At 36.0% G+C, this 27559-nt stretch overlaps 1 protein-coding gene across 1 annotated transcript in view; it reads right to left on the bottom strand.

The window, feature by feature from the left end:
* Positions 1-27559, bottom strand: part of LOC121429455 (sodium leak channel non-selective protein-like) — a 65464-nt gene that overhangs the window by 4747 nt on the left and 33158 nt on the right. The window contains exons 18-36 of the mRNA XM_041626470.1: positions 22783-22914; positions 21934-22056; positions 19942-19995; positions 19224-19395; positions 18142-18282; positions 17067-17279; positions 15800-15903; positions 15209-15329; positions 14157-14255; positions 12730-12823; positions 12010-12116; positions 9870-10061; positions 6478-6546; positions 5620-5768; positions 4529-4622; positions 2489-2621; positions 2110-2225; positions 1217-1374; positions 90-240 (exon numbers count right to left, since the gene is read on the bottom strand). Of these exons, the coding sequence (XP_041482404.1) occupies positions 90-240; positions 1217-1374; positions 2110-2225; positions 2489-2621; positions 4529-4622; positions 5620-5768; positions 6478-6546; positions 9870-10061; positions 12010-12116; positions 12730-12823; positions 14157-14255; positions 15209-15329; positions 15800-15903; positions 17067-17279; positions 18142-18282; positions 19224-19395; positions 19942-19995; positions 21934-22056; positions 22783-22914 (2422 nt within the window). The remainder of the gene's footprint in view (positions 1-89; positions 241-1216; positions 1375-2109; positions 2226-2488; positions 2622-4528; positions 4623-5619; positions 5769-6477; positions 6547-9869; positions 10062-12009; positions 12117-12729; positions 12824-14156; positions 14256-15208; positions 15330-15799; positions 15904-17066; positions 17280-18141; positions 18283-19223; positions 19396-19941; positions 19996-21933; positions 22057-22782; positions 22915-27559) is intronic.

Here is a 27559-nt window from a genome sequence, read left to right as displayed (position 1 = left end):
CATGATGTTGAGGCTGAAATAGGCCGGATTAAATTTAGTGTACAAATTATGAATAAACTTGCTCTTTAGTTTATGATGACATGACTTACAGCTCTCATTCTGATGAGGCATTTATCCAGCCAGTTGCGTATCGTCTCCTTGGCGACTTCCTCTTCAATGTTATATTCCAATTCCTCTCTGGCCAAGAGTTCATCTAGCTGCAGTGATTTCCTGATGTCCACAGACCGGTAAGACAGCATACTGTCAAAACATAAGGCAATTGAGATGCTAAATTGAACTACACTTGCTTTTTCCACTTTTAATGTCTCATCTCGCATGATCTAATCCAACACGTCCACCCAGGACAAGAACATTTCAGTAGTTTAAAACTGAAATTTAGTATTTTGGTGAGGAATTCAGTACTTTATAAGAAATACAGAAGGACAACACATAAAAATGAACTTTAGAAATCAGCATTTTGCAAGATATGATCGTCCAGTTGGAATGACAGCTCTTTATTAAACACAGATGTGTTTTTCCATTATCCGGAACATTCAGGTTTTTAATCAATAGTTTTTTTTAAAGATTCTTTTTTATTCTGTTTTGAAATTTTTTTTTAAATGCAAATTTTTTTATTTTCAAGACATAAGATTTAACCCCCTAACAACAACATTCTAGTACGAAATATTGTACAATGCCTACTTAGCTTGTTGTACGCAAGCAAATGGGAGACTAAATGTCAAACGTTCGTACTGTTGCACACACGATGTACCATCCAAAATGTACCATTGCATGGCTTTAGGAGGTGATGTCACAATACGATTCAATTCATTGCTGTCAGTAAAAAATGAAGATGAAATACGCGTATCGCCTGCTGACTAAAAATGTGCAATGCTGCCCGCGGGATTTTGCTTTTCGCATTCAATATTTTTGCTCCCTTTTCATCAATTAATGCAGGGGACAACTCTTGGGTTTTTTTTAAATATTTTTGCTAAACTCCGAGGCCTTGGACATTACAAATAGTGAATATTCTTATTCGTGCAATGGTGCAAGATTTCGCATTCGGATAAAGAAAGAGACACTCTACTCAACACTGCTATAGCCTCGTTGAGTATCCTTCTTTCACCTCATGCGAAATCTCGCACCATCGCACTCATGTCTATTTGTTATTTGTATACTGATTTTATTTTATAACAATCTATACCATAGTTCTTCCCCAGAATGCAAGTATACAAACCTGAGGACATCGTGAAAGGTAACATCCTGCCCGTTTCTCATCTTCTCTATCTCACAGCACATGTGTTTGTACAGGAGGTGGTCCTTCTCCATGTCCACTTCAAGACGCCCTCGCAGCAGACGAAGCACAAACTTGACCCGGCTGACTGGAATCACCCCCTAGACAGAGAAATCAATGAATATTGTTATAATGATAATAATATGCAACATTTACAGTTGTACTAAAAAGTTAGTGAACCTCCCCACAAAATGCACTCCTTCATGCTGAGTTGCCTTCATGCTGACCTTTGACCAATCCTTTGGCAAGATTCTTAGTACGCGGAATGGATGTCCTCTCTATTCATCTATCACTCTGCTTTAAGATGCTTGTTAACATCAGGAATTTCAATCTGAAAAAGAAATCCAATTGTATCTATCGCGAATGGGAATCAAAATGATTTAGAAGCTGTTTTAGGTCCCAAGAATTGATTGATTTGCTCGACAATAAAACTACAATTTTCGGTAGGCCCAGAGAAACAAACTTCACCGAATGTAAGATTTTATCACCTGACTTCACAATAACATATCTAAAACATGGCAGAACTTGAACACTTTAAATATCTTCATTTTCTGTTGGGGTTCACTAACTTTTGAGCACCACTGTATATAGCGCTCAATACAATGTTCTTAGTGCTGCATACTATTACCCCAGCTTTAGCGTGGCTACCCTGATCAGATACTCGAGCATTCAAGGAATTTCTTGATACCAAGTACCCATTTACTACACCAGGGTGGAGAGTGGCAAATGTAGATAAACGTAAATGTAGTATGCCAATGTGTGTGGTCAGCCAGTCGTTTTTTTTTCTTTAACTTCATTTTAATCCCTTAAAGAAATACTGAAATCTAAGGCCTTACCTTTCTATGTATATCGACCATATTCCATGTGATTTGAAAGTTCTTGATGTCTGCATAACTCAGCAATGCATCTTCTTCGTTTGAGTAAAATAGAGAAAAGTTCTCCATAATGATACCTGATAAGAAGAAAGACCAAACATCAAGCCATTTGATTAATATATGAAACTAGCAGTAAATATATAGATGGATGGATGGATGGATGGATAGATAGATAAATAGATAGATAGATAGATAGGATAGATAAGATAGATAGATAGATGAGGATAGATAGACAGACAGACAGAGAGATATATAGATAGATAGATAGATAGATAGATAGACAGAGAGACAGACAGACAGACAGATAGATAGATAGATATATGTGGTATAGAAGACTCACCGACAAGTAGATTGATAACAATGTAAGCTATGAGGACATAGAAAGAACAAAAGTACACCATGGAAGCCTTGCTGTTGCCGCAGTCAGTCTCCCAGTAATTCTCCCCTTTCTTGCTGCAGAACGGCTCACTGATCTGTGGGAACAGAATCAATAAATTGTAGGAATAATTTGTTATCACTAATAAATTACCTCTTAAAGGTATTGTTTAACTTTGTGAGCAGCCGATTTAAAAAATTCTCAAACCAAGATGAAACACGTGTACAAGTGCATGTATTAGAACTAATAAACCCTGAAAACAACCATTATTGAGAATGAAAAGCTAAAACTACAAGGCAAACCCCGATTTTGTAAATAGGCGTCTTATAGACACCTAAATAGTACACATAAGTGTATGGGATGAAATTAAGATGGTGTTTCCGGTCACTTTATATTTCAATTTTTGAAGCACTAAATAATAATTTTCGAACGCAATTTTTTCTGGGCTTCATTTTTGTAACGTATCACAGACACAGGTGACAAGTGTGACCTTCTAGCTCAGAATTTTTAAAAGTCAAACCAATGTTAACCAATCACTTTAATGTCCATGAAATGTTTGCACTCTCAATCACCAAGTTCACCATCACAATACCCATTTTAAAGAATTATGTCACTTATGGCCTGCTAGAATAGTGTAATGAAATCCATAAGACACCATTTCCCTGTAATTTGGAACTCGATCACTAAAGACATAATTGAATGTAAGTAAGTTAATTCCTTCAAAAAAAGAATTGAAGCAGTTTCTTTATCTGAAGTATGCATGGTCATTTCTTTATTGTAAATTGTAATTTTTGTTCTTTTGTCTGTTGACTTTGTTCATATCATGTATATTTTATCTTGTCATTTCTTCACAATGTATTCTACATAATATTTTAGGAACTGCGCATGTACAAGGCCTCTTGGGTTTTTTTTGCAGTCCCCATTTCACTTTCATTTTTTTACTTTAGCTTGTTGAATATTTTGTGTATTTTGTATTATGTATATTTTTAACCGAAAATGAAATTAATGTGAATTGAAATATATTGATTGTGGAAAATTATTGAATTTCAGGGTCTATTCCTTTCATTCTAAAGGCTACAGCAAGCAATTATGCTGTCAAAGTACCTCTCATTACTCTGCAGTACATAGAAAAGTGATTTTCTAAATTTTCTTGAATGTTGTATGTGGCAGATCTTGTGATTACTTTAAAAGAGAAGATCGTTTCAAAGCATTTGATTTTGGAATTTTCCCCCCATGACAGCCCAAATCGCTCATTCAATCATATATTCATGCATCAAGTAAATATCTCACAAATAAAATCAATTTATCTCTTTCTTTTCCATCATCATCATCAATTCCTCGTTATCAAATCATATACTTTTAATTTTTTTTTATTTCCAGCAAAGTCATTAAATGTAACAGTATATATGAATTTTGCAAAGTGGGGAATAACAAAGTTACTATTATCTAGGTTATCCCATTACAAACAAGTACAGAAAAAAGCATAAGCACATATTAGGATCATCATAAGAACATGTCCTGCTTGCTAACAAACTAATTTCCCTTTTTTTACTTGTAAACATTATCAACAAAAAAAAAAATCAAGAAAGAAACATCTTTGGCTTCCCAAAGTTTTAGCACAGAGCTTTTTAGCCATGACTTTTCATGTACTTGAACATAAATTTGGTGGATTCCTATCGGTTGAAGTGGACTGGCGGAATTCGATGCGGCCAGCATGCATAAAATCATGCCGATTACCGGGGTCCAGAAGGCGAGAGAGAATTGTGCTGCATATTTCTTAGACCGTTTTCAGTGAATTCTTCCTCCGCATTTGCCATATTGTTTTCATTTTTGAAGCATCACAGTCACTCACATTACAGTCCACATAGCGCTGTGCGCTGCCTGCAGCTGCGCGAGAGTGACCCCGAAGTTAGAAATCAGCCTGCCCGCTGCAACCAACAGATGGTGAACCATAATGTGAATTCACCGCATTGCTTGATGAAAGACAAAAGAGTTAAGGCCTACCATACAGTCATGCATGATCTTATTCCAGTCTTCACCAGTGACAATCCTAAATAGTGTGGCCATCGCGTTGGGGGCGCTCTCAAAGTTAGCATGTCTGAAAGCAATTCATAGAAATGAGTCATAAACGAAAAGAAAAAAAAACATTGAAGATAAAAGAAATTAGATGCAGCAAAAAATTATTTCATGAGGAAGTCTTTAAAATCAAGGTTAATTGCCACAATATTTTCATACATCTAGATCTGGTACATTGAAATAAACTTACTTTTGTGAAATCATAAAATTTTAGCTGAAAACTGATGATCACTGACACAAAAAGTCACATGTGGGACAGTGTAAAAATGTTACTTCTGTGCTTATTTTGCTCATTTCTCGCAATTACACATTTTTCCCCAAGAGTCATTGGCACATATATTTTATTAATACATACAAACACTTGGGTGGCCATTTTATTGGATTCTGTGCAAATTCCTTTAAGATCGTTACCACAACTGGTATATATCTTTTAACAGCAATTAGGAGCACACCATCAATCTGGAAAACTATCCCGTGGAAGCATCTTGGTGCAGGGATTGTGACTCTCAAATTGTAATCAAAGGGGAGTACGTTGAAATCCTAAGGCAGCCTGGCGGCGTCCTTTGGCAAGGCATTAATCCACACTCTGCCACCCTTGACCCAGGTGCTAAACGGGTACGCGGTAGGATGTGAAAGTCATTGTAGCTTGTCCAGTACTGTTAGCGCCTCACTGGCGACTGACTGGAATACTCCCCAGGGGCTGGAGGACGTGCACACATTGTGTGCGGGAATGACTGATTGAATCCGATGACTGGGGTAATAATATATCAGTAAAGTGCTTAGACATGTCGTTGCAATGTATTACGCCCTACATAAAAGCGAACTATTATTACCATTATTTATCATTACAACTCTTATTTTGATTTTTCATGGACCATCACTGTGCAATAAGAGCTCATCTGCATTTGGGTTACTCCTGACCTCGCCAGATTTTAAGTTGTTCAACCTCAGGGGGTGCTTCTCAAGGATGTTTAGTGTCGCTAAAATCAGAGGAATACATCACTTGGGAGATTACTCACCTGCCTAGATGCTCTCCGTATTTGACCTTGCCGAAGAGAACAACACCCAGGAATGCATAGAAGGTGATCAGTAGGAACAGGCCGACGATGATGAAGAAAGACTTCACACAGGATACCACGATGGTCATCATCAGCATCTTCAGAGTTGGCTACAAACAAGAACAATTCAATTACCCCATTAAATAAAAAAATTATTATGTAACAAATTTATCTAATACTAAAGAGTTACATAAAGACAGGACAGTTATAAGTTTGCATGTTGCATATCATGTGTGCATCAGCACCAAGTATGACTTAAAGGAAAATGAATCCCTTGAAACAGGATAGCTTGTGCAAAAATGGAAAAATCATAGAAACAGATCAACGAAAGTTTGAGAAATAATATTAGTTATGCATTTGAAGTTAAGATCATTATTGTAATGTAGACCCTCTCATTGGCAATGCAACAAAGATGTGTGATGTCACATGTGAACAACTTTCCCATTACTTTTCTATATACATCACTTAAAATGCCTCTTTGGTCACATCAGAAGATCATGTGTTCTTTCTATAGGAGGGCATGTAATACTGATTTTCAAAGAATACATTATGGATAAAGAGTTCGTATCAACCTAAGAAACAGCAAAAACAGAAATTTTTTGGGTATTTCATATGAAATGATTTTGGGGGATAAAACATTATATTTTTCAACTTGTCTGTCACCAACATGTATATATTATGATTTGGGATTTTAAAAAGAGGATTTTACATGAAACCAGTGCTGTTTTCAGCCTTTTTTTTTTTTCAAATCTGTCAAAAAAGGGAACCTTTGTCATTGCTACCCACGTACATTCATGGACAGGTAGAAAATATACTCACATGTTTCCCAGTGATAGTAAAGAATCGGAAGAGAACTGTTGCTGCTCCAAATGCAAAGCTCATATTGTTCTATAAAGAAATTTATGAAATGGGGATAAGAATACATTTTGCATCTTTCTTTCTTTTTTTTATTCTTTATTATTACAATCTTCATAAAAAAACATTCAAATCAAGAAATATGAATATTTCAATAAAATACAATATAAAACAATTGAGAATATTAAGAATAGTAGAAGGATCACAGAAAAGTTTCATAGAACTTATAAATTAATGATCCTGAAATTAACACATAATAACACAATAAAAAAAAATTAATGCAGTATAAAACGAAATATATCTTGACGGTAATATTATCACGTAGACTTCTGATAACTGCATTGGATACTATTCACACAGCACAAATTCAAGTTAATCCTCAGTGAGCTACTCAGACTCACCCTTTTGGTGAATTAAATACATGTACAAGTAAACAAGTCATACTGAACCCATAAAAGTGCAAGGGGGGGGGGGCAAAATAGTTTTCTGTTTAATATGCCAGCATCCAATCATTCCTCCCTAGCTCCTCCCCTCCCTCCTCCCACCCCCATCAGCACCAAACATACATTACTACCTCCTCACCTTATCTTTCACAAACACCATCATCATTATCACCATCATTTTCATCATCATCGTCGTCTTCATCGTCATCATCATCGTCATCATATTCATCATCATCATCACCATCATCATCATCACCATCATCATCACCACTACCATCACCCAGCTACACTTATCATATTGGTGAAGCACAGTTTGAGTCATACCACACCCATCAAAGTGACTACTAGATCGTATCTTTTCCGTCACCACAACTACCTCCAACATCATCATCATCATCATACTCATCATCATCACAATCATCATCACCTCCATCATCATCACTATCAACATCACCATCACCATCATCATCATAATCACCATCACCACCATCATCATAATCATCATAATCACCATCAACATCATCACCACCATCATCATAATCATCATCATCATCACCATCATCATCATAATCACAGAGATGCCAACTTTTGGAAATCAGAATTAGGGAGGATTTGCAACTGCCACCAAATTATGTGCGCGTAGCGCACATCTCGAGCGCGGAGCGCTCGACCCTTGCGGCCGGGGTCCAGGGCCCGCCTTAGGGCCCTGGAAGCTCTGGGTTTCTAGATGCTCTCTGGTGCAATCTGACCCTTATTTTGGGGCATTTCACATGTTTTCAAATAAAAATTGTTCCCACTTTTTTAACATAAAAAATATCAAATATGCATTCTTACATGTAAAAAAATGAGGGGACAAAAGAAGTACCTGTTCAACAATAATAATTAATAAGGAGGAATTATCACTATCGGCTATAGGCAGGTTATGTTCCACTATAAATCCAGTAAAGAAAAGCTCAGCGCTGGTCCCTTGCTTGGTGAAATAAAGTCAACAGGGTACTAGTGGAGCTTGAAGATCTTGTCTTCGTAATGTCCGTAGGCCTATGCCGTTTGCTCCGGCTCCCGAACGGTGCTTCCGAATATCATCACGACCTCCGTACTCAACTGAAATGTCCACGCTGCAAGTTGCGCAAAATGCATGGTAAATTCCTCTTTCCGACTTCCGAATACACAGGTACTGGAGACTGTATTCAGTCTTATACTTCTGAGACCATTTCTTGGTCTTCTTTTGTTGATTTTCCGCCATTTCGTGTCAATATCAACCCATCAATACGCCAAAATCACACACCGATATTCCACCGCACGACTCGACAAATCCAGTGGCCGCGAGCGCACACGCCTCGCGAAGCTAGCCGGGCCTACCGGCCTGGTGCACAGTGGATTCCCGTTGGGCATATCACATGCACCAGCTTTTCGCTGCTCCTTATTTGTCTACCTTTAACACACAGAATTTAGTAGCAGCGAACGTAATGGAGTTACTACATGCTAAAGTTAGCAGACGATACATGTCCTTCCAATCCAATTTGATCAATTCAAAAAAATCGTAATTTCGGGAGGATAAGGATGGTAATCGTAAGGGCGGGAGTTGGGATGAATTTTCGGGAGCCTCCCGATGAAATCGGGAGGGTTGGCATCTCTGTAATCACCATCAACATCATCACCACCATCATAATCATCATTATCATCATCTTCATCTTAATCATCATCGTCATCATCCTGCTATTATTACCATATAAGTGAAGTGCAGAATGAGTCATACCACACCCATCAGAGTGACTACTAGATCGTATCTATTCCGTCACATCTACCTCCAAAATCACCTTCATCATCATCATGTTATATATAAGAATAATAGTAGAATTGTGAAAGCAGTTACATTAATTTATTAGTTATTTCCTCTTTAAGAATAGCCTAGAATGATCAAGTACATTCCACAGCATGTTTGTAAGAACGTTCCAGAATGTCTTTTTATTATGCAGGCCTTGCCTATTTAAAGGCCAAGGAGTTTTATTGTTATATCTGAATAGAGATTAGGAACAATAGGCTTAGCTATGTTATTGACACTGCTGATTTCAATGAGGTCATTCAAGAATGTTTTAGAAATGAAGAAGGCTCCTGAAAGAGGAAGAATATTCTTTTGGAAGGCAATGCTAGAACTTTCCATTATAGTGAAATCTAGAAGGATAGCTGTAATGGGTATATAAAGCTGCAGTTTCTTTAAGGATATCATCACATCATATGAGAGCAGGAGATCACATCACATCATATGAGATCACTTCACCAGATCAGATCAGAGCAGTTTATGCCCACCATCAATGAACTGTTTGCAGTTATTTTGAGAGAGAAATTATCAGTTCTCATCGAGATCATCAACATCATCAACCTGTTCAATGAACACGTTTCAACCCATGGATTGCTGAAATTGACTGTTAATCATCATCAACATCGTCTTCACGGACATTTCAACTCGTTACAGTGACTCTTATTATTCATCGTACTTCAACATCAGTTTCATCATCGCCATCATTGTGAATTTTCGCCAGTCAACTGGGATTTTATCATTTGGATTATTACTTGGATATAGTATCATCACTTCGGGATTTTACATCGGACACTTCAAGAGATTTATGTAAGATCATTATTTGTTTTATTTATGTATAATTATTTCCTGTAATAAAAAAAGAGGAAATAAAAAAAAATCAAATTTACTTGTTATTTGTTGCAGTATCGTAACAATCATAATCATCCTCCTTTACACCACCATCATCATCATCATCCTTATCCTCCTCCTCATCATCATCGCCATCATCCTCCTCCTCATCATCACCATAGTCACCATCATCATCATCATAATCACCATCATCATCGCCACTATCATCACCACAATCATCATCGCCACCATCACGCTCTACTCACCATATTAGTGAAGTGCAAAATGAGCCATACCACGCCCATCAACGTCACCACCAGATCGTATCTATTCCGTCTGCTGTGCCAGTAACCGATGGGACTCAGGGAGATGCATTTCAAGATGACTTCAAGAACAAACATCAGAGTGAGGACCACCGAGATGTAGGCTAGTACCATCGCTGTCCTAGTATCCTCCCACTGTGTGATGCAACAAAAAGAAATCTTCACCGCTTTGATCAATAGTGAGTTTCGCAACTGCTACGGGGACGGATTCTACAACATAGTAAATCTATTGAAAATGCCCGTCAAAATCACAATGAACAGCTGACAGGTCTTTGTCAAAAATTGGTGAACCAGGGGGGCGTTTCATGAAAGGACTTGTCAGACATTTTATCCGACAGTTACCATAGGAACAGTGCCTCTCAGCCAATCAGAATCAAGGAAAGATGTCAGATCTGACAACTTGTCGGATGAAAATATTGAGGAAACGCTCCCCAGGACGGCTAGTCGGCGCAAAAATTCTGAGCTGATGAAAAATGGCAAATATGGTCAGTTCTCCCAAGTCTGCGCACCCGCGTATCTGCGCGATTCTAGTAAAAGAAGATACGCAACGAGCACGAACTTTACCATGCAATACAAAGACAGGTATTCATAAAAAAATCCGACTCAAAATGATGGAAAAATAATGAATTCAGGGCATTTCATGTGACGGCCTCAAAATGCGGCCTTTCTCAACAAAATCCCCGAATCGTGTGCCAAGTGAATGAGTGCGCAGACATGGGGTACCAATTTTTTTTCAATCTGAAAATGACTGCCCGAGGCTTTTTCAAGAAAATCCTACATTTTCTTTCATTTTTTAATGAGAAATTTGGTACACTTACTCATAATAATATAAGGGACATTATTCACCGAAAGATTTCGTGAAATAAGAAGAAATTTATGTTAAATCTTAACTCAAATTGTTAGGTGCGCAGACTTGGGGCCCACCATCATACAGTTGTTTGTCCAGAGTCACAGAGGACACTGCTGTTTTGATTCACAGATTGTCAACAAAGGCTGCATGTAGTTTGTCATGAAGGGCTTTTGATTGATTGATTTGATAGCATTTTATTCCATTCATCATAAAAAACAAATACAAGGCACATACAAAGTTTACATGAATTACATGAGAAAATTTCAGATATTACAATGATAAAATCTGGAAAACAGCTGAATAAAAAGAAAAGAGTGTGCATGATTTATAAATGAATGAGGAGGCAAATAGAAAGGGATAGCCTTATTAGCGCTGCCACCTTAACAAAATCTGGAAAATGAATGTATAAATGATATTGTAAAATGCAAGATGTAATAAATACTGAATACCAGATATAAATATTGAACATAAAAGGGGAAAACACAAATTATAACACAATGACAATGTATATAAATAATATATCAACGAAAAAAAAAAAAAAACCTGATCATACATGATTTGAATATTTACTGATAAGTTGGGTTTTATATCTCCTTTTAAAAACATTTAATGATGGGCTAGACAATAGACTCTATGTTCCAGAAAGCTTCAACATAATGTTGCAAAAACTCCCTTATAAATGTGAAATGGAACTTCAATGATAGAGGTAACCATAATAAAGGTTTTCCCACCAAATTTCTTATGTTGCATTTGTATTAATGAATGGGTGTTTCAACCATATTTGTCAAATTTGCTCCTAATTGAATGATAACATCGTTAAATTGATGGGAATTGATGGGAGTTTAATGGGAAAACCTATAAAAGAAATAGTAATGATAATGGGAAAAAGCATTCTCTTGAAATGAAGAATCCCAACAAACAAAAGAGGCATCAAAGTGTAAAAAAAGAAATCCTGATGCTTTTAGCGTCCCATAATTTCAGTCCAGAAATATGGGGTGTCACAAGACGCTTGCAATCGATCGCAAATCAACTTTTGTTCCTGAAATCAATCAGAAGTCAGGCAGATAATAGCAAAATGGCAAATGATTGTTGGTCTACTTCTTGCAATAAAAACTATACATTGAGTTAATATCATTACAATTGATACATCAATCAGTTTGCGATTGATTGCAAATATTTTCTTTCAACGTCCCCTTAGTAAGTTAAACCGGGGTTCAGAATATGCGCCCTTACCTTAGATGAAAGGAGAAAGAAGTTGACTAGAACCAAGAATGCAATGAATCTCTTGAAGTACTTGTGCTGCGACAAATCATACAGCTTGGCCCGGAACCGAGAATGATCTAAAGTAAAAACAGTCAGAAAATAGTCAGAAAATTTGAAAAGAATGAATATAAAGCAAGCATTCACTATACGATTCAATTAAACATATCAAACCTTCAACCTGGTTGGGGGGCGGGGCTAACTTAGATTTAAGCAAAATACTTGGCCATAAGCGGCACTTGAATAGCAAAGATGGGTATGCATTTTAATTCAGAAGAATACTTAAGTAAAATTCTGAGTTAAGTATGGAATTGAATACCAGCTTAAATCAAATTCTTGAAGTCTATTTAGTACTCTTGATGGTACACGAATTCTATTTTCAGGTGATAAGTGCAGTACATGCAGATCTGGGCCCCGTCTTACAAAGAGTTATGATTGATCCAATCAATTGTAACTCTATGGAAATCAATCAATGTCATAATTTTTTTCTACAGGAAATTTGCACAATGTCCTTTGTAAACAAAAAGGACAGTGAATTCTTAAGAAAACATTGAATGCATGAATATACATCATAATTAGAAAATATTTTGAACAAACATGCATGATAGATGTTGGCACTGCTGGCCGTCCATAGTTGTGATTGATCCGATCAATCATAACTCTTTGTAAGACAGGGCCCTGAGTTGATCTTACCAGGTCGTGGTGGGAGATGGAGTGGTTGGGCAAGCTGAAGTCTGCCCTTTAGATCCTGCCATCTTCTCTGATCAATAGTCAGCAAAGTGGTTCCCTGGAAATACATCAAGAAAATATAAACATTGGCAACTAAACAGCGATGAGTATTGTTTATGCGTGTAGAGCGTGACCTAAAAATGTAAGTGATGGAGGAGTAAAAAGATAGTTACTATCACATCATCAAAATCGTGGAGCGTTGTGGCCCAGTGGATTAGTCTTCGGACTTTGAAACAGAGGGTCGTGGCTTCGAATCCCAGCAATGGCGTAATTTCCTTCAGCAAGAAACTGATCCACAATGTGCTGCACTCAACCCAGGTGAGGTAAATGGGTACCGGTAGGAAGTAATTCCTTAAAAAGCTGTGTGCGCTATGAACGCCTAGCTGAGCCGGGTACTATAGGAATGCCTTGAGCACCTAACAAGGTGGATATGTGCGCAATATAAATACCCTATATTATTATTATTATTAATCACCAACATCATTATCATCAACATCATTAATACAATTATAAATATCAATATTTTCATCACCACTGTCATTATCATTATTACCCTGTAACTCCTGTTCTTCATTAACCATCAGCATAAAATCATCATTATCATTATCATCATGAACAACACTGTCATCATTATCATCACTGTGTACATAATAATCTATATCATTATCATCATCATCTTCATTGTTATCCACACCATCATCATTATCATCTTCTTCTTCATTATCATCATCAGCAGCAGCAGCAGCAGTAGTAGCAACATCTCCCTCCTCCTCTTCTTCATCTTAATCAGTATCATTGTAATATCATCAACATCATCATCACCTCACCTCATCATCATCACCTTCCTTATCATCATCATCACCGCTCTCACCATCATCATCACCACCATCTCAATCATAATCATCATCATTCTCTTCCTCTTCTTTATTCTAATCACTATCATTGTAATATCATCATCATCATCATCATCACCTCATCATCATCATCACCTTCATCATCATCATCATCATCACCGCTCTCACCATCATCATCACCACCATCTCAATCATAATCATCATCATTCTCTTCCTCTTCTTTATTCTAATCATTATCATTGTAATATCATCAACATCATCATCACCTCATCATCATCATCATCACCTTCATCATCATCATCATCACCGCTCTCACCATCATCATCACCACCATCTCAATCATAATCATCATCATTCTCTTCCTCTTCTTTATTCTAATCACTATCATTGTAATATCATCATCATCATCATTACCTCCTCTACCATTATCGCTATCATCATTATCATCGTAATTATCATCATCATCATCATCAACAACAGTATAATTAACATCATTATCAACATCATCATGATCATCTACATCATCTTCATCCTTACCTTGTTTTCAAAGTAGTTTGAGATGACCACACCAACAAATAGAGTGAGTCCAATCATGCAACCGATGAAGACAAAGATGTGTATGTAGAAGGTATGCCACTATCAAGAACAACAAAAAGAGTGAAACTAGAATCAATCGTTAAGCCTGGCCCACACTTTCATATTTTGGGCTGCGTATTGGTGCGTTAGACAAAAGCAACAATATGCAGTAATTTTCCTTTTTACCAGTAAATAAAACAGAAATTCCGTTTGGTTCTATTACTTTTCATATAAAAATTCATGGAATTCACCTTAGCAAAATGGAATTCAGGTTTTTGTTGTGTACATTTTCAGTGACAAGACGGAATTTCCATTTTTCGATCCAAGTTGAAACAGAATTACAATTTTTTCGGAAACGGAACAGACCATTCTTTTAAACAGAAAATCAGTCTCTACAGCTTGACGCACGATACAACACAGCACGGTATTTCGCTGCAATCACACTTTTTTTGCCTATAAGCTCGTCAGAGATTGTACAGAGTTGAACACAGTAAAGCAAACCGATGCACACTTAAGTTCAGATATACTTTCATTGCATTAAATGCAAAGGAACAAAAAAGGCGCACTAACTATGAAAATGTTAGTAAATTTAATGTTTTACTTGTTTTATTTACCTTCAATTTAAGCTGCAAAGCACTTAGATTTTTTTAGTATTACACGCTATATAAATACTCCATATTTCTATTATTCATTATTATCATTTGTAAAGCCAGGCCCACACCTTTACGTTTTGGGCTGCGTACTGCTGAGGTAAATGAAAACAACTTAACGTAGGATTCTACGCAGTATAATATTGGTTGCAATAACACTTTTTTTTTGCCTACAAGCTCACTACTTAACATCAGAGATTGTACACAGAACCCAAGATTGAACACAGTAAAGCAAAGCAATGCACGCTAAAGTTCAGATACAATTTCATTGCATTAAATACAAAGGAACAAAGAAGGCAGACTATTTTAGTAACAGAATTTCATTGCCTATCTGATATTACCACAACTGAAATGTTGGCTTACCATATTTGTCTGATTAATGATGATGTCTCGAACTTCCAACCAGCCTTCCAGAGAGAGTACTTCAAACAATGCTAACAGAGCACTGCCCAAGTTATCAAAGTTGAAGTTACGTGGGTTGGCCCTGTAACAAAGCAAAAAAATAGAATGCACAAGTAGCTGGCTTGACAGTGGTACTCTGCAACAAAATGATATTATGCAACATTGATACAATGCATGATAAAAACATCTTGAAGTGCTGAATATTATCACCTCTGTTTTATAGCATAGGAGCCAAAAAAGCCACTTCTTAGTATTTCTGAGAATAAATTCCAGCAAGGTATGCATTTAACCCAACTGGGTCAGGTGTAGCTCAATGCCTAGCCAAAGGCCATTGGGGCCAAGGAGGGAACAGAACCCCAAACCTTGTGATCTATAGCGAGAGACTAATCCACCAGACCACAAGAAGAGGAGGAACAAAGAATAGGTGGAACATAAGGGGGAATAAGAGGGAAGGAAGAGGGATGGTGAAAGAGAAGGAGCAAGGCAGATGGGAAGAATGAGAAGTAGAGGGGGGAGAGAGAAACGGAAGATGAGGAAGGAGAGGGAACTTACCACACTCTTGGAACCAAGAAAGTAGGCAATTCTTCTTCTGGCGAATCTGGTTTGTGAGTCTTTACAACGCTAACAAGAATCCGGAATTCTCCTACGCATTCACTCTGAAATTAAGAACATATCATCCATATGTTAGACCTTCATTTTTGAGGTGCGCGATTGCGCTGGCGCTCCTACTGCGCTCTTTAAAAAAATGATGAGAGCAAAAAATCACGCTCCTAAAAAAAAAAAAAACTGCTAAAATCTTTAAATCCATGAAATGGCCATCTATTTTCCACAATTTTCCATAATTCCTTGAAATTATTTTGATTTACATGTAGTTGAAAACTATCAGAAAAATGAAGAATATTCACCTCTTTCCTGACTCTGATTTGAATTTGAACTCGGTAAATATTGTAGTCCCATATGTAGATTTTCATGGCACCACCATTGAAGTCTACATGTGGGACTACAGTATTTACCGAGAGTAAGTTCAAATCACAGTTGGGAAAGAGGTGAATATTCTTCATTTTTCTGATAGTTTTCACCTAAATCAAAATACATTCAAGGAATTGTGGAAAATAGATGGCCATTTCATGGATTTTAAGATGTAAAATGTGAAATTTTAGCAATTTTTTTTCTTTTAACAAGAGCGCAATATTTTGTAAACGTATTGACCCAAGCCTAGTTTCACCAGATTAATTAATAGCTACACAGCTATTGCATATACAATGTTACGAAAAATCTACAATTTATCATATGTGTATTGTATTGAATTGATTTGAGATCCTCAAGGAGAGTGATTCTGAGGAGCTCAATTGAGCTCCTCAAGAAATTAAGGAGAGCAATTTATTGAGCTCCACGAAATTATAAACATGAAGGACTGATGTTATTAGTCAATATTATTAATTCCAATTCCACTTGGGAGGGGAAAGAAAGGACAAGGCTCTAGAGATTGAATATTTGTAATAATTACAATTCAATACCACTTGCAATAAAACTTATTGGATTATCAACTGCATCTAGTCAAATGATATGCCAGATCAAAAAATATATTACAAACCTCTCTTTTAGAATATTTCATCAACGACCCTTGACCTTTTACCAATTGCACCCAATCAAATCATGTCATCCTCGCTAATCATCCTATGCATACATGAGCCACCAAGTTTTACTTTGAGAGATTGATTGATTCTCAGGTATGAATTGACAGACGGACAGATATCCTAAAATTACTTCTACAACCTCCACCTTCGACTGTGGAGGCAGGCGACAGCTTGGTTCATACCTCGTTTTTAATGGTAGGGTCATTGCACTTAGCCAGCCTTGTTGCGAAGATCTGCACACCGTAGCTGGCGAAGACAAATATAAGAGCAAGAAGGAGAACAGAGACAAGGAAAATCTCTTTGAAGCTACGCAGAAGCTCGTAGAACAGCTTCCTCAGATGGGGCACCAGTGCGAATATGCGAAGTGGGCGACAGCATCGCAGTACGAGAAATACCTACAGAGGACAGATACAGTATTAAGAATAATTATCAATAAGTTCTTTTGATAAAGATTTTATATCTGTGAACTGCCACTTCAAAAACCTAAAAAAGTCGCCCAAAATAATTGAAATGTTTTTATTGAGCTTGATAATACACATCCTAAGCTTTACGTCATTCAAGATCAAGATTGATGAACAATAACCCACACAGGAGTTTGAATAAACGAAGAAGAAATTCAGTGAAAGCTTAAAAAAATAATGAGAAAACACGGTTTGAAGTTTCGGGTTCACTCAAGTGAATTTCCCAGCAGCCCACAAAATGTGGTGCATAAACAATCCAAATCTTCTCTTTCATTTCACTTTACAATGACGAATTTTAACAGTATGATACTCTATCAGATAAACTCATTTTCTAAGTTTTATTTTTTGAACCCATAGAGGCAAGGGCAGACTATGCAATTCATTGTTATTCGAATTTCAGAGAAATTGTAATAACACTTGATATAAACGTTCCAACCAATAAAATCTTAGCGATCAGAGTTCAGAATAGTAGTAGGACTTACTGAAATCAAAGTTCAGTCAATTTCGAGCCTCCTTGTAGGAATAAAGGCAAATCTAATTCCAAATTGTAATAACTTCATCATCGGCTACGACTTTTAAGCCGATTTGGACATTACTCTGACCGCAGGGCTTGCCGCTGAGTAAATTTATGATTTTATTATTCCTAACATTAGGCCGCGCTTCAAATACAATAATGTTACTTCTTGGAACTTTCATGCTTTTTAATGCAAAATGCGATTTATTGAAAAACTTGCATCGTATCGGATTGCATTGTGTGCACTGGGCTTAAAACATCCATAATTATGACAGGGCTTACGTGAGCTAAAGAGGCAGGCTGGACATTCTTGGGCATCCAACACAGAAAGATGAGACTGATCAGATAGATGAAAACATCCAAGAATCCTCCAACATCTCGTATCAGAGCTTTTGGTGTGAAGAACAGACCGTCAGCTAGAATCTAGTCCATAGAAGAAAAAGAAAGAAAAAAATAGTATTGCCCAGTATTTCAATATTGATACCAAACTGGTGCTTACTTTTACCCCTAAAAAGTGCTGTGTAAATTAAGTCCCCATTTTCCGTATACATAATTGTTCTCTTCTTTAGAAGTTATGCACCAACTTGATACAAAATTGAAGACAAAGGGACAGGTTCACCCTGACATTTAATTGGTTTTGATAAAAGCAGAAAAATTAGAAAAAAAATATTGGTGAGAGTTAGAAGAAAACCAATCAAAGAAGTGTGGAAGTTATGAATTTTTTTTATTGTTTAACATCACAGACAAGCAGCTCCGCCACATGTATTTTATGTGATATAAATTTTTTTTTTAAATGCAAAGTGCTTTCACTTGTGTAGGGGTTATATATCGTAAGATTTATCACTTTCTAAAGAGAAGTTTTTTATTCACGTACCACTTCAAGAAAAATTTAGTTTACATGATATAAGGGGAGCTGCTTGCATATGATGTCACAAATTAAAATAATTTACAATCCATAACTCTCTTACTCTTCAATGGATTTTGATCAAACCTTCACCACTAATTTTCAAAAATTTGTCTGCTTTTATCAAACCACCTTATCAGGGGGGGGGGGAGGGGTGACTTCCCTTTAGTGTTTATTTGACCTTTGCATATTGAAAATCATGACTGCAAAAACCTGGTTAAAATTGAAAACGTAGAAAGAGGCACTTTCAGTCCTGTTGCAAAGGAATTGTTTTCACAATGTCTCTTCTATCGATATATTCTGTATGTCCTGGATTTGAATGTACTTTTTAATGAATCTTGTAAACAGAAAACAAATTAGCAATGTCTTGAAATTAGAATGCATCTTTTAACCCTAACAGAACTAGGATTTGTGGATCTTAAAGGGCATACAACTAAATAAATGTAAGAAGAAGACATACCTTCAAGATCATTTCTGATCCCATGAAAATGACAAAGATGTATTCTGCAATGAGCAGAACCTTGTGATCCATGACTCTGTTATCAGGACTCTCGTACATCATAGATATACAGGTCGCCGTGGTAACTACGATGGAACACCACGTCATGTATGTCACCATGGCAACAAAATCACTGAAAATGAAACCAATATAAGGCCTACATGTTATTTGTATTCCTGTACAACACAGATATTATTAGATACTACGATAAAGCTAATAAACAATCTTTAACATATAAATGCCAGTTGTAGTAACAAAATGAGTCTGAAAAAAATCTTTGTTGTATCAATTGTTCTTTTTCAAAAAACACTGAATGATTGTGTTAGAAAATTTGTAATTTCCGAGAAATAAATATTATGGCATTTTGATCAGATATAATGCCTTTTTAAGCAATAATAATGCATTGTCCCACATGTACTTAACTATCTATTGTTGGTGATCTTCAGCGTGATCAATTTTTAAAGATGATATTCATGACCTCACAAGGTTTGGTTGTACGTAACTGTACCAGATCTATATCAATGGCAATATGGTGCCATTCAACCTCCTTGATTTCAAAGATTTTCTCAAAAAAATTGTCTGCTTGAATAATATTAGTTTACAATGAAGATTTAAGTACATAATTATTACTATGACAATCAATAACTATGAATAACAGTATTATGGGGAGCAAACTCACTGGATCTCCTGATATCTCCTCTTGATGACCATTCCAGACTCATCAGTATGGGTTCTGAACAAACAAAGAAAGAAAATGAGTCAAAGACACTGTGGGTCATCAAATAAGGCTCGGGAAAGGGGGAAATAAAATCTTTCTTTTTTTCTGAATTGTGTTATTTACCTACTTCAATAATGGCACTTTATGTGAATCCAGTCACTTTTTGCTGCCACAGCATTTTTCCAACTTTATAAGGAGTATATTGGACAAATGCCCCTTACACCTCAAAATACTTTTCCCAACCTAACATTAACATTCTCATGAAAGGTATTATATGACACCTAGAGAGATCCTTGGGATTTGATTGGGTGTTTGATATCGTTCATTCAGCCTGTTTTGCAATCAACCGTGCAATTTTGGATCCATACCATTTTTCCATTGCACGCCCGCACCGAGACTGCAGCTGCATGCACCAGCAGTGCACATGTTGTAATGACGTAACAATCAAGACTGAACGTGCACTGCATGAGCATGTTTTGCATCGAAATTCATGAATTTCATATGACCCCCAAAAAAATCAAAATTTAGGTGTCATATAAAACCAAATAATTATTTTTTTTTCATTCGTGCAATGGACAGAATACTTCATTGGACAGAATACTTCATTCGGTGAAGAGATGAAATAATTATCCATTCAACTCGGCTATGCCTCCCTGAATGAATCATTTCATGCAAGAAGTATTATGTCCACTGCACTCATAAACATTCATTATTTGTATACTATACTATATTTTCTGTACCCAGCCAGATATAAAGGAGTACATGAGCAATGTGGCCCATCTGGGTCCTTTTTCATAAAGACTTGTCAAATTCACAATTACTATTAATATAATTAGCAACATTATTATCAGCCAATCAAAGTGATTCATTTCAGTAGTTTTTAACTGTTAGTGCAAATTGTTAATATAACAGGTGGGTGTTTCATAAAGCTGTTCGTAAGTTAAGAGCGACTATAAGAACGACTGGTGATCCTTTCTTGCGGTAAATGCAGAGCTGCCAACCTGAACAAGAACATTTCAGTATTTTCAAGGCTGAAAATCAGTATTTTGGTGAGGAAATTAGTATTTTCACAGGAATACCATAGGACAACACATAAACTGAAACAAAAGAAATTAGTATTTTGCATGAAACCATCAGTATTCTTCTTATTTTCAGTACTAAATACGGAAAATCAGTACTACTTGACAGCTCTGTAAATGGTATATTGAACTGGCGATGGTTTAGCGCGTAAGAAAGGTTCACCAGTCGTTCTTAAAGTCGCTCTTAACTTACGAACAGCTTCATGAAACGGCCCCCTGGTTTAATGAGAGAGCCCCTGGTATTTACTACCACTTCCTCCATTTCTTACTTGGGTATACACATAACAATATTCAAAGGGTAACTTCACAAAAATTGTCAATGCATTGATGCAGTAAACAGTAAATAGCTAAAATGATGATTACAGTCTTACGAAGTAAAACATATCCTGTAATTCATTGGAAATAATCATCGGATTGGCGTAATGAAATGAGAAGAAAACGACTACGCCTGGACCCCACCTTACAAAGAGTTACGATTGATCCGATCAATCACAACTATGGACGGCCAGCAACATCTATTATGCATGTTTGTTCAGAATATTTTCTATGATGTATATTCATGCATTCATTGTTTTCTTGAAAGTTCGCTGTGCTTCTCTTTGTTTTCAAAAGACATTGTGCAAATTTCCTGTAGAAAAAAATTATGACACTAATGGATTTCCACAGAGTTACAATTGATTGGATCAATAGTGACTCTTTGTAAGACGGGGCCCTGAACTTACAAGCAAACAGAGATATCCATTCATTCATGTGATGTGTACAGTATAACAGGACATCTTATCAATATATTTATAAAACAGTATATGATAGGTTGCAGGATGAGACAGGGACAGAGACAGAGACAGAGAGAAAGGGTGATATGAGGTGAACTTACGCATTGTATCTCGCATAGACGATTCCCATACAGAATTTCCTGAGCTTGCTCTCCCGTCCGACAGCAAAGAGAGGCATATCAAAGTATGGATGGTTCTCTCTTAGATCCTCCTCTTTAGCATTCCTTTCAAATCATAAAATAAATCAAAATCAATAAATGGCAAGAACAAGATAAATTTCATTTACCTTGTACTCCTAATACTACTACAACTAATACTACTGCCACAATACTGCTGCTATATTTACTGAATGTAATAAATAAAACAATCCTCCTCCTGCCACGCCGCCACCACTGCTTCTACTGCTACTACGACTACTATCACTACGACTACTACTACTACTACTTCTACTACTACTTCTACTGCTACTACCACTACTGCTACTACCACTACTACTCCTACTAATTCTACTTCTACTACCACTACTACCACTACTACTGCTACTACTTTTACTCATTCTACTTCTACTACTACTACAATTTCTACTCCTAATACTACAACTACTACTACTATTACTACTGACTTAAATGGGATGTCACTGTTACAGGTATTTCCAATGTTTTTTTTAGAAAGTAGGGGGTCGGCATATAGTGATCCTTCCCCATGAACGATGATGAACCACTGACTTTAATATTCACCATTTCATAGCAGCACTGTCAAGAGGGACACACACACACACCACCCAAACACTGCACCTAGCACACTGTATATAGTGCACTAAGATTACCACCACAGGATAACCACGTCACCTGAAGCAGTGGCAGCACCTGACACAGCACAACCCTCTCCAGGACAGCATGTACACTTCTGGGGAGAGTACCTCTTCAAGGTTCAAGGTGTGACTTACTTACCTCTTCTGTACAGCTTGCTGCTTCCTCTCTTGGATGACCTTGATGTTGAAGGATACATTCCTGTTGGCGATGTCACTGTTGTCTTTGATAGATTCCATGGGCTTGTGCCCCCGTATAGATCCCCTCAATGCCCTGTACCAGTAGAGTGGAAAACAATGGGACCCACATAAAGCATATGCCTCAAAGTAATATATCGTAATGGGACAAGAACAAAACTTATGTCATGATACCATTGATACAGAAATTGGACCCACGTAAAACCTATGTCTGGAGGTCATTTATCGTAAAGGGAACAGGAATTAACCTATGTTGCAATGTCTTTTACCACTGATACAGAAATTGGAACCACAAAAAGCAGATATGTCTCGATATTGGGATCTGAATGGGGCATGATGTCACAAACCTTTGAGATAGGAAGGGGACCAACATAACGCATAAGTTTTAATTCCATATACTGTCAACAATGCATTGGGATTGAAATTAACCAAAAATCAATATGAACCTATTGTAGCTTATGCAATTACTGCTACTCGTAATTATAATTTTGTATCTATCCTGCTTACAAAAGATAAAGGCATGGACATCTTGGTACATTTGGTGTACTATAAGACAGAAATAGATTCTATAGAATTAAAAAAATTTCAATCAGTAACTCTGTTAAACCTCTTTAATAAATATTACTTGACACAATTGCATTTCATAATCTAATAACAGTGACCCCAAGCTTTTTTCATTTGCACAATCAAGTAAACATATTCAGCTCTTTCAAAATATTGTGCATATTTTTCTTTTCTTTGCATGCTTCAATTTCATCATCACACTTGCCTATCTATCGACTTACACAATTTGAACATTCATAAACAAATTTGGAAAAGATATGGAGTTCTAAAAAACATCTCCTTTGGGAACTTTTCAATTCCAGAATCCGATATCGGGGGTGAGAACTTTGTAATGATCACCTTGAGACGGGGAAGATGGATCATATGCTGTAAAAAAGGGTATTTTCATAAATCCCAGGACTTGAGAATTTAATTCTAATACATATGTACTTACAGTTGTTCCTGTTCAGTAATATTCAGATAAAATGTTAATAGTTAGTAAGGTCCGAGGGATATGAATCATGGGCAATGCTTTCCAAGGTACGGTATTAAAAACAAGGTTAAAAGCTGGGTTTTTCGATTTCCATTCATGATTTTGTTAATTCTGGTTTAGTAAGGACTATATATAATGAGGCCCGATAAAGTTCATTGTAGGAAAGCCAATTCTAAACTACTGCATTTTTAAACATTTCACAGATATTTCATGCAGTTTGGGAGTCTGCTTTACTGACCCCATTTAAAAAATACTATTGCTGCACAACAACTCCTTATCATGACACATTATTATATAAATTCAATTATATAATTCATTTCACTACTAAGATAATAATATAATTAATCTATGTCCATAAATATTTATGTAATGTAGCAAAATGCTTTTGGGTAATAAATTCTTGGTCAATTGAAGTCCCATTAAATAGGATCTAAAGTTACCAAAGACAGCCTCTGTAATACTTCGTCAAGCATAAATCATAATTTATTCCCATACAAAATATTGAAGTACTTAATATTACTGAATATCTACAAAAAAAGGAAGAAAATTTTACCAAATAGTCAAATACTGATTTATCCATAATTTTTTTTTACTGCATATCATTACTTATAGCATGCATTTTTTTAAATTACCATATTTGTATTAATTCTAAGGGAGAAAATGTTGTTTGCTGCTTTTTAATCATATTCTTAACAAACAACTTTGAAAAACTAATGATAGCATAATAAAGATGTTTAATAACTAACACCAACCTATAATTAAGTCTACTATATTTTATTGAATATTGAAAACAGGGGAGGGTTTCATGTCAGTGATTTTCACTGACTACTGCAAGGACTTCAGTAGCTTATAACACCCGTCAGTGAACATCAATGACTCGTGAAACCCTCCCCGGAAGGCTGAGGGGGTGGGTGAAATGAATCACATCATATTGCTCGGATGAATGAAAATGATGAACAGCTATGATAGATAGGATCAAGCGTGATACTGTTATAGAGGAAAAGTATGAATGTGAGATGATATATATACAAGCCAGTTTGTAAACAACATTAGTCAGAGAGAGAAAAAAGAAACACCTCACCGTGTCATCGAATTAGAATCAATGCCGTATCAGAGGTTGTTGGCTGGATTTTAATATTTTTTGCAATACTATAAACTGACAAATTTCACAGAATTTGGGAAAAATACAAAATTCATGAAATTTCAAATAAAACATCATTTTCAGGCCAAAAACATTTTATGGCGAACACGCACCGTGACAATCGTGAAAATAAAAATAAAAATTAACCATCAATGGTGCATCGCGGAAAGTCTGCCGATCAAACCAACATAATATATTCTGTGTGTAAGCACGTACAAGCTTATTTGAACGCCTGTACATGTATCATGTAGGAACTTGTGATTATATATGACTTAATGCTGAATATTTTGTTGTACCAGTAGGGTATTAAGTAGTTGGCTTACATCACTTGTTGCTATTTACAGTAAAGCAAGCTTTGGGGTTATCAAGAACCTCTTAAAAATATCCCCGAAATATAATTATGTTGGTAAATAGGGCTCTTGAACCTTGTAGGCCAAGTCCATTTGGGGATAATAGACAAATTGAACTATCATGGCAAAATAGCACAGTACATGTAAATGTACCACACAGTCGCCAAGTTGCAGATAAATTATAAAATTCTTTTTTTCTTTCAAAATATGAATATTACAAAGTGGCCCATGATTACAAACTGGCTTTTTGATATTTTAGAATAATGAATGATGTTGAAATCTACAAGAGCATGAACACTAAAATCAATGCAAAGTGTTTATACAAAAAAAAACAATAGTATTTTGTTATGATTATTTTATGTAGAAGTAGTCAAGCTTGAATGAATACAGTAGTGTAATCTAAATGTAAACATGGACGATTTAAAACTTTTTTTTTTTGATGGAGGTAAATACCAAATGTTTGTATTGCTTTATGTCAAAAACATTAATACCTGTGCATAAAAAGATTTTGTGGATTTTTAAAAATCATTTTTGTCTTTCAATATTCTTTCTAACAATTAAGCAAGCATAACTTTGAAAGATATAGATATACATATTTATCTTTGATGAACTTTGAATTCCAGTGTGATATGGGTAGTATTTCACAAAGCATTTAGTCAGTGACATTCACTGACTAATTTACTCTGAGCCAATCAAATGCAAGGATTTCAGTAGCTTATAACACATTGTCAGTGAATATCACTGACAATTTGTTTACTGAAACTCTCCCAAGGACTCACAAAGATTGTTTTGAATTTGTGGTCCAAAACTATAGTTCATGCAGATACATACATGTACATTTGATCTGATCAATCATTTTTCATTATTTAATTCAATTAATTATGCCAAATGATGAATGAAGGTATGATCAAAAGATCACTAAATCTTTGGTTACATAGGCTCTATTGAAAAAATTAAATGAAAAGAAAATAAAATCAGCAAATATATACACAATGCATTGTAACATGAACCGACTTCTGGAAGAAGCAGCAGCAAAATGTATAAGGCAATATTCATGCATTAAGCTTTTTCCAGAAATTTATTTTTCTTTCTTTTAAATATTTATGAGTCAATGAATTTGTGATTTTGAAATAAAGGGATAAATTAGCAAAGTTCGGAACCTAGTTTTCCGGTTAACTCAATCTATAACGACTACTCTTAAAATGAAAAAATACTTGAATGTGTAACATTAGCATTTCCACTTTTTGATTGTTTGCAACCAAAATGTAAAATGACTATGTGGAAATTGCCCATGTTAAAAATAAACAATGTTTATATAAACAGAAGAATCAGATATGGATTTAAATTTTGATATTTTGATTCCTACTTTAATCAAACAATGATTTTTGAAGGACTCACATAGAAATTATAGAAACCCTGCAAAAACATTAGCTCATACAGTAACACATTTCATGCAGTGATCTAACATTTGCTCCTCAAACAATTGCTTCGTCTTGCTTTTCCTATCCTCTGACAAAGAGTTGGTGATAGGGTCAAATCAGGGGAGTGTTTCATCAACATTTTTGTCCGACAAGTTGTCAGATCTGACAACTTTCCTTGATTTTGATTGGCTGATAAGCAATGTTACTATGGTAACTGTTGGATATTACAGGACTTGTCGGATAAAATGTCCGACAAGTCCTTTCATGAAATGATCCCCTGGCTGTCCTCTAGAAGTGTCTGTCACTGTTCAAGCTTATGACTACACTGAATGAACATGTATATCAGATCACTTTCACGGTACGGATGGTAAAAAATGAAAATATATCTTAGGTTTCAGTGACTGATTTTTGCGAGTTTACCTGAACAGGATCCTAACCAATATAAGAAGTATTTGCAGATTTTTTTTTTTGGGGGGGGGTCTTCAATTGGGGGGACAAAAGGAGGGGTATGAAATAACTTCTCAAGAATGGAATGGACTTCAATTTCAGGATAGAATTTTTCAAAGCTTTCTGATACCTAATACAAACAAAAAATAAGGCACAGGATATCATCAAAGGTTGAATCAAATTTTCAGAGAATCAAGGAATGAAAAAAAAAATGAGTCCATTGTCACTGAACTTGTGCAAAATTTCAATCTTAGATGATACTCTATCATAATTCACAAAATTGAGCCTTTAAAAGTTTAATATCAAAGAGAGGATTAGGATTTGAG

Source organism: Lytechinus variegatus, chromosome 16 (genome assembly GCF_018143015.1).
Source record: "Lytechinus variegatus isolate NC3 chromosome 16, Lvar_3.0, whole genome shotgun sequence".
Classification (NCBI taxonomy): domain Eukaryota; kingdom Metazoa; phylum Echinodermata; class Echinoidea; order Temnopleuroida; family Toxopneustidae; genus Lytechinus; species Lytechinus variegatus.
This window is presented reverse-complemented; position numbering and strand designations above follow the sequence as displayed.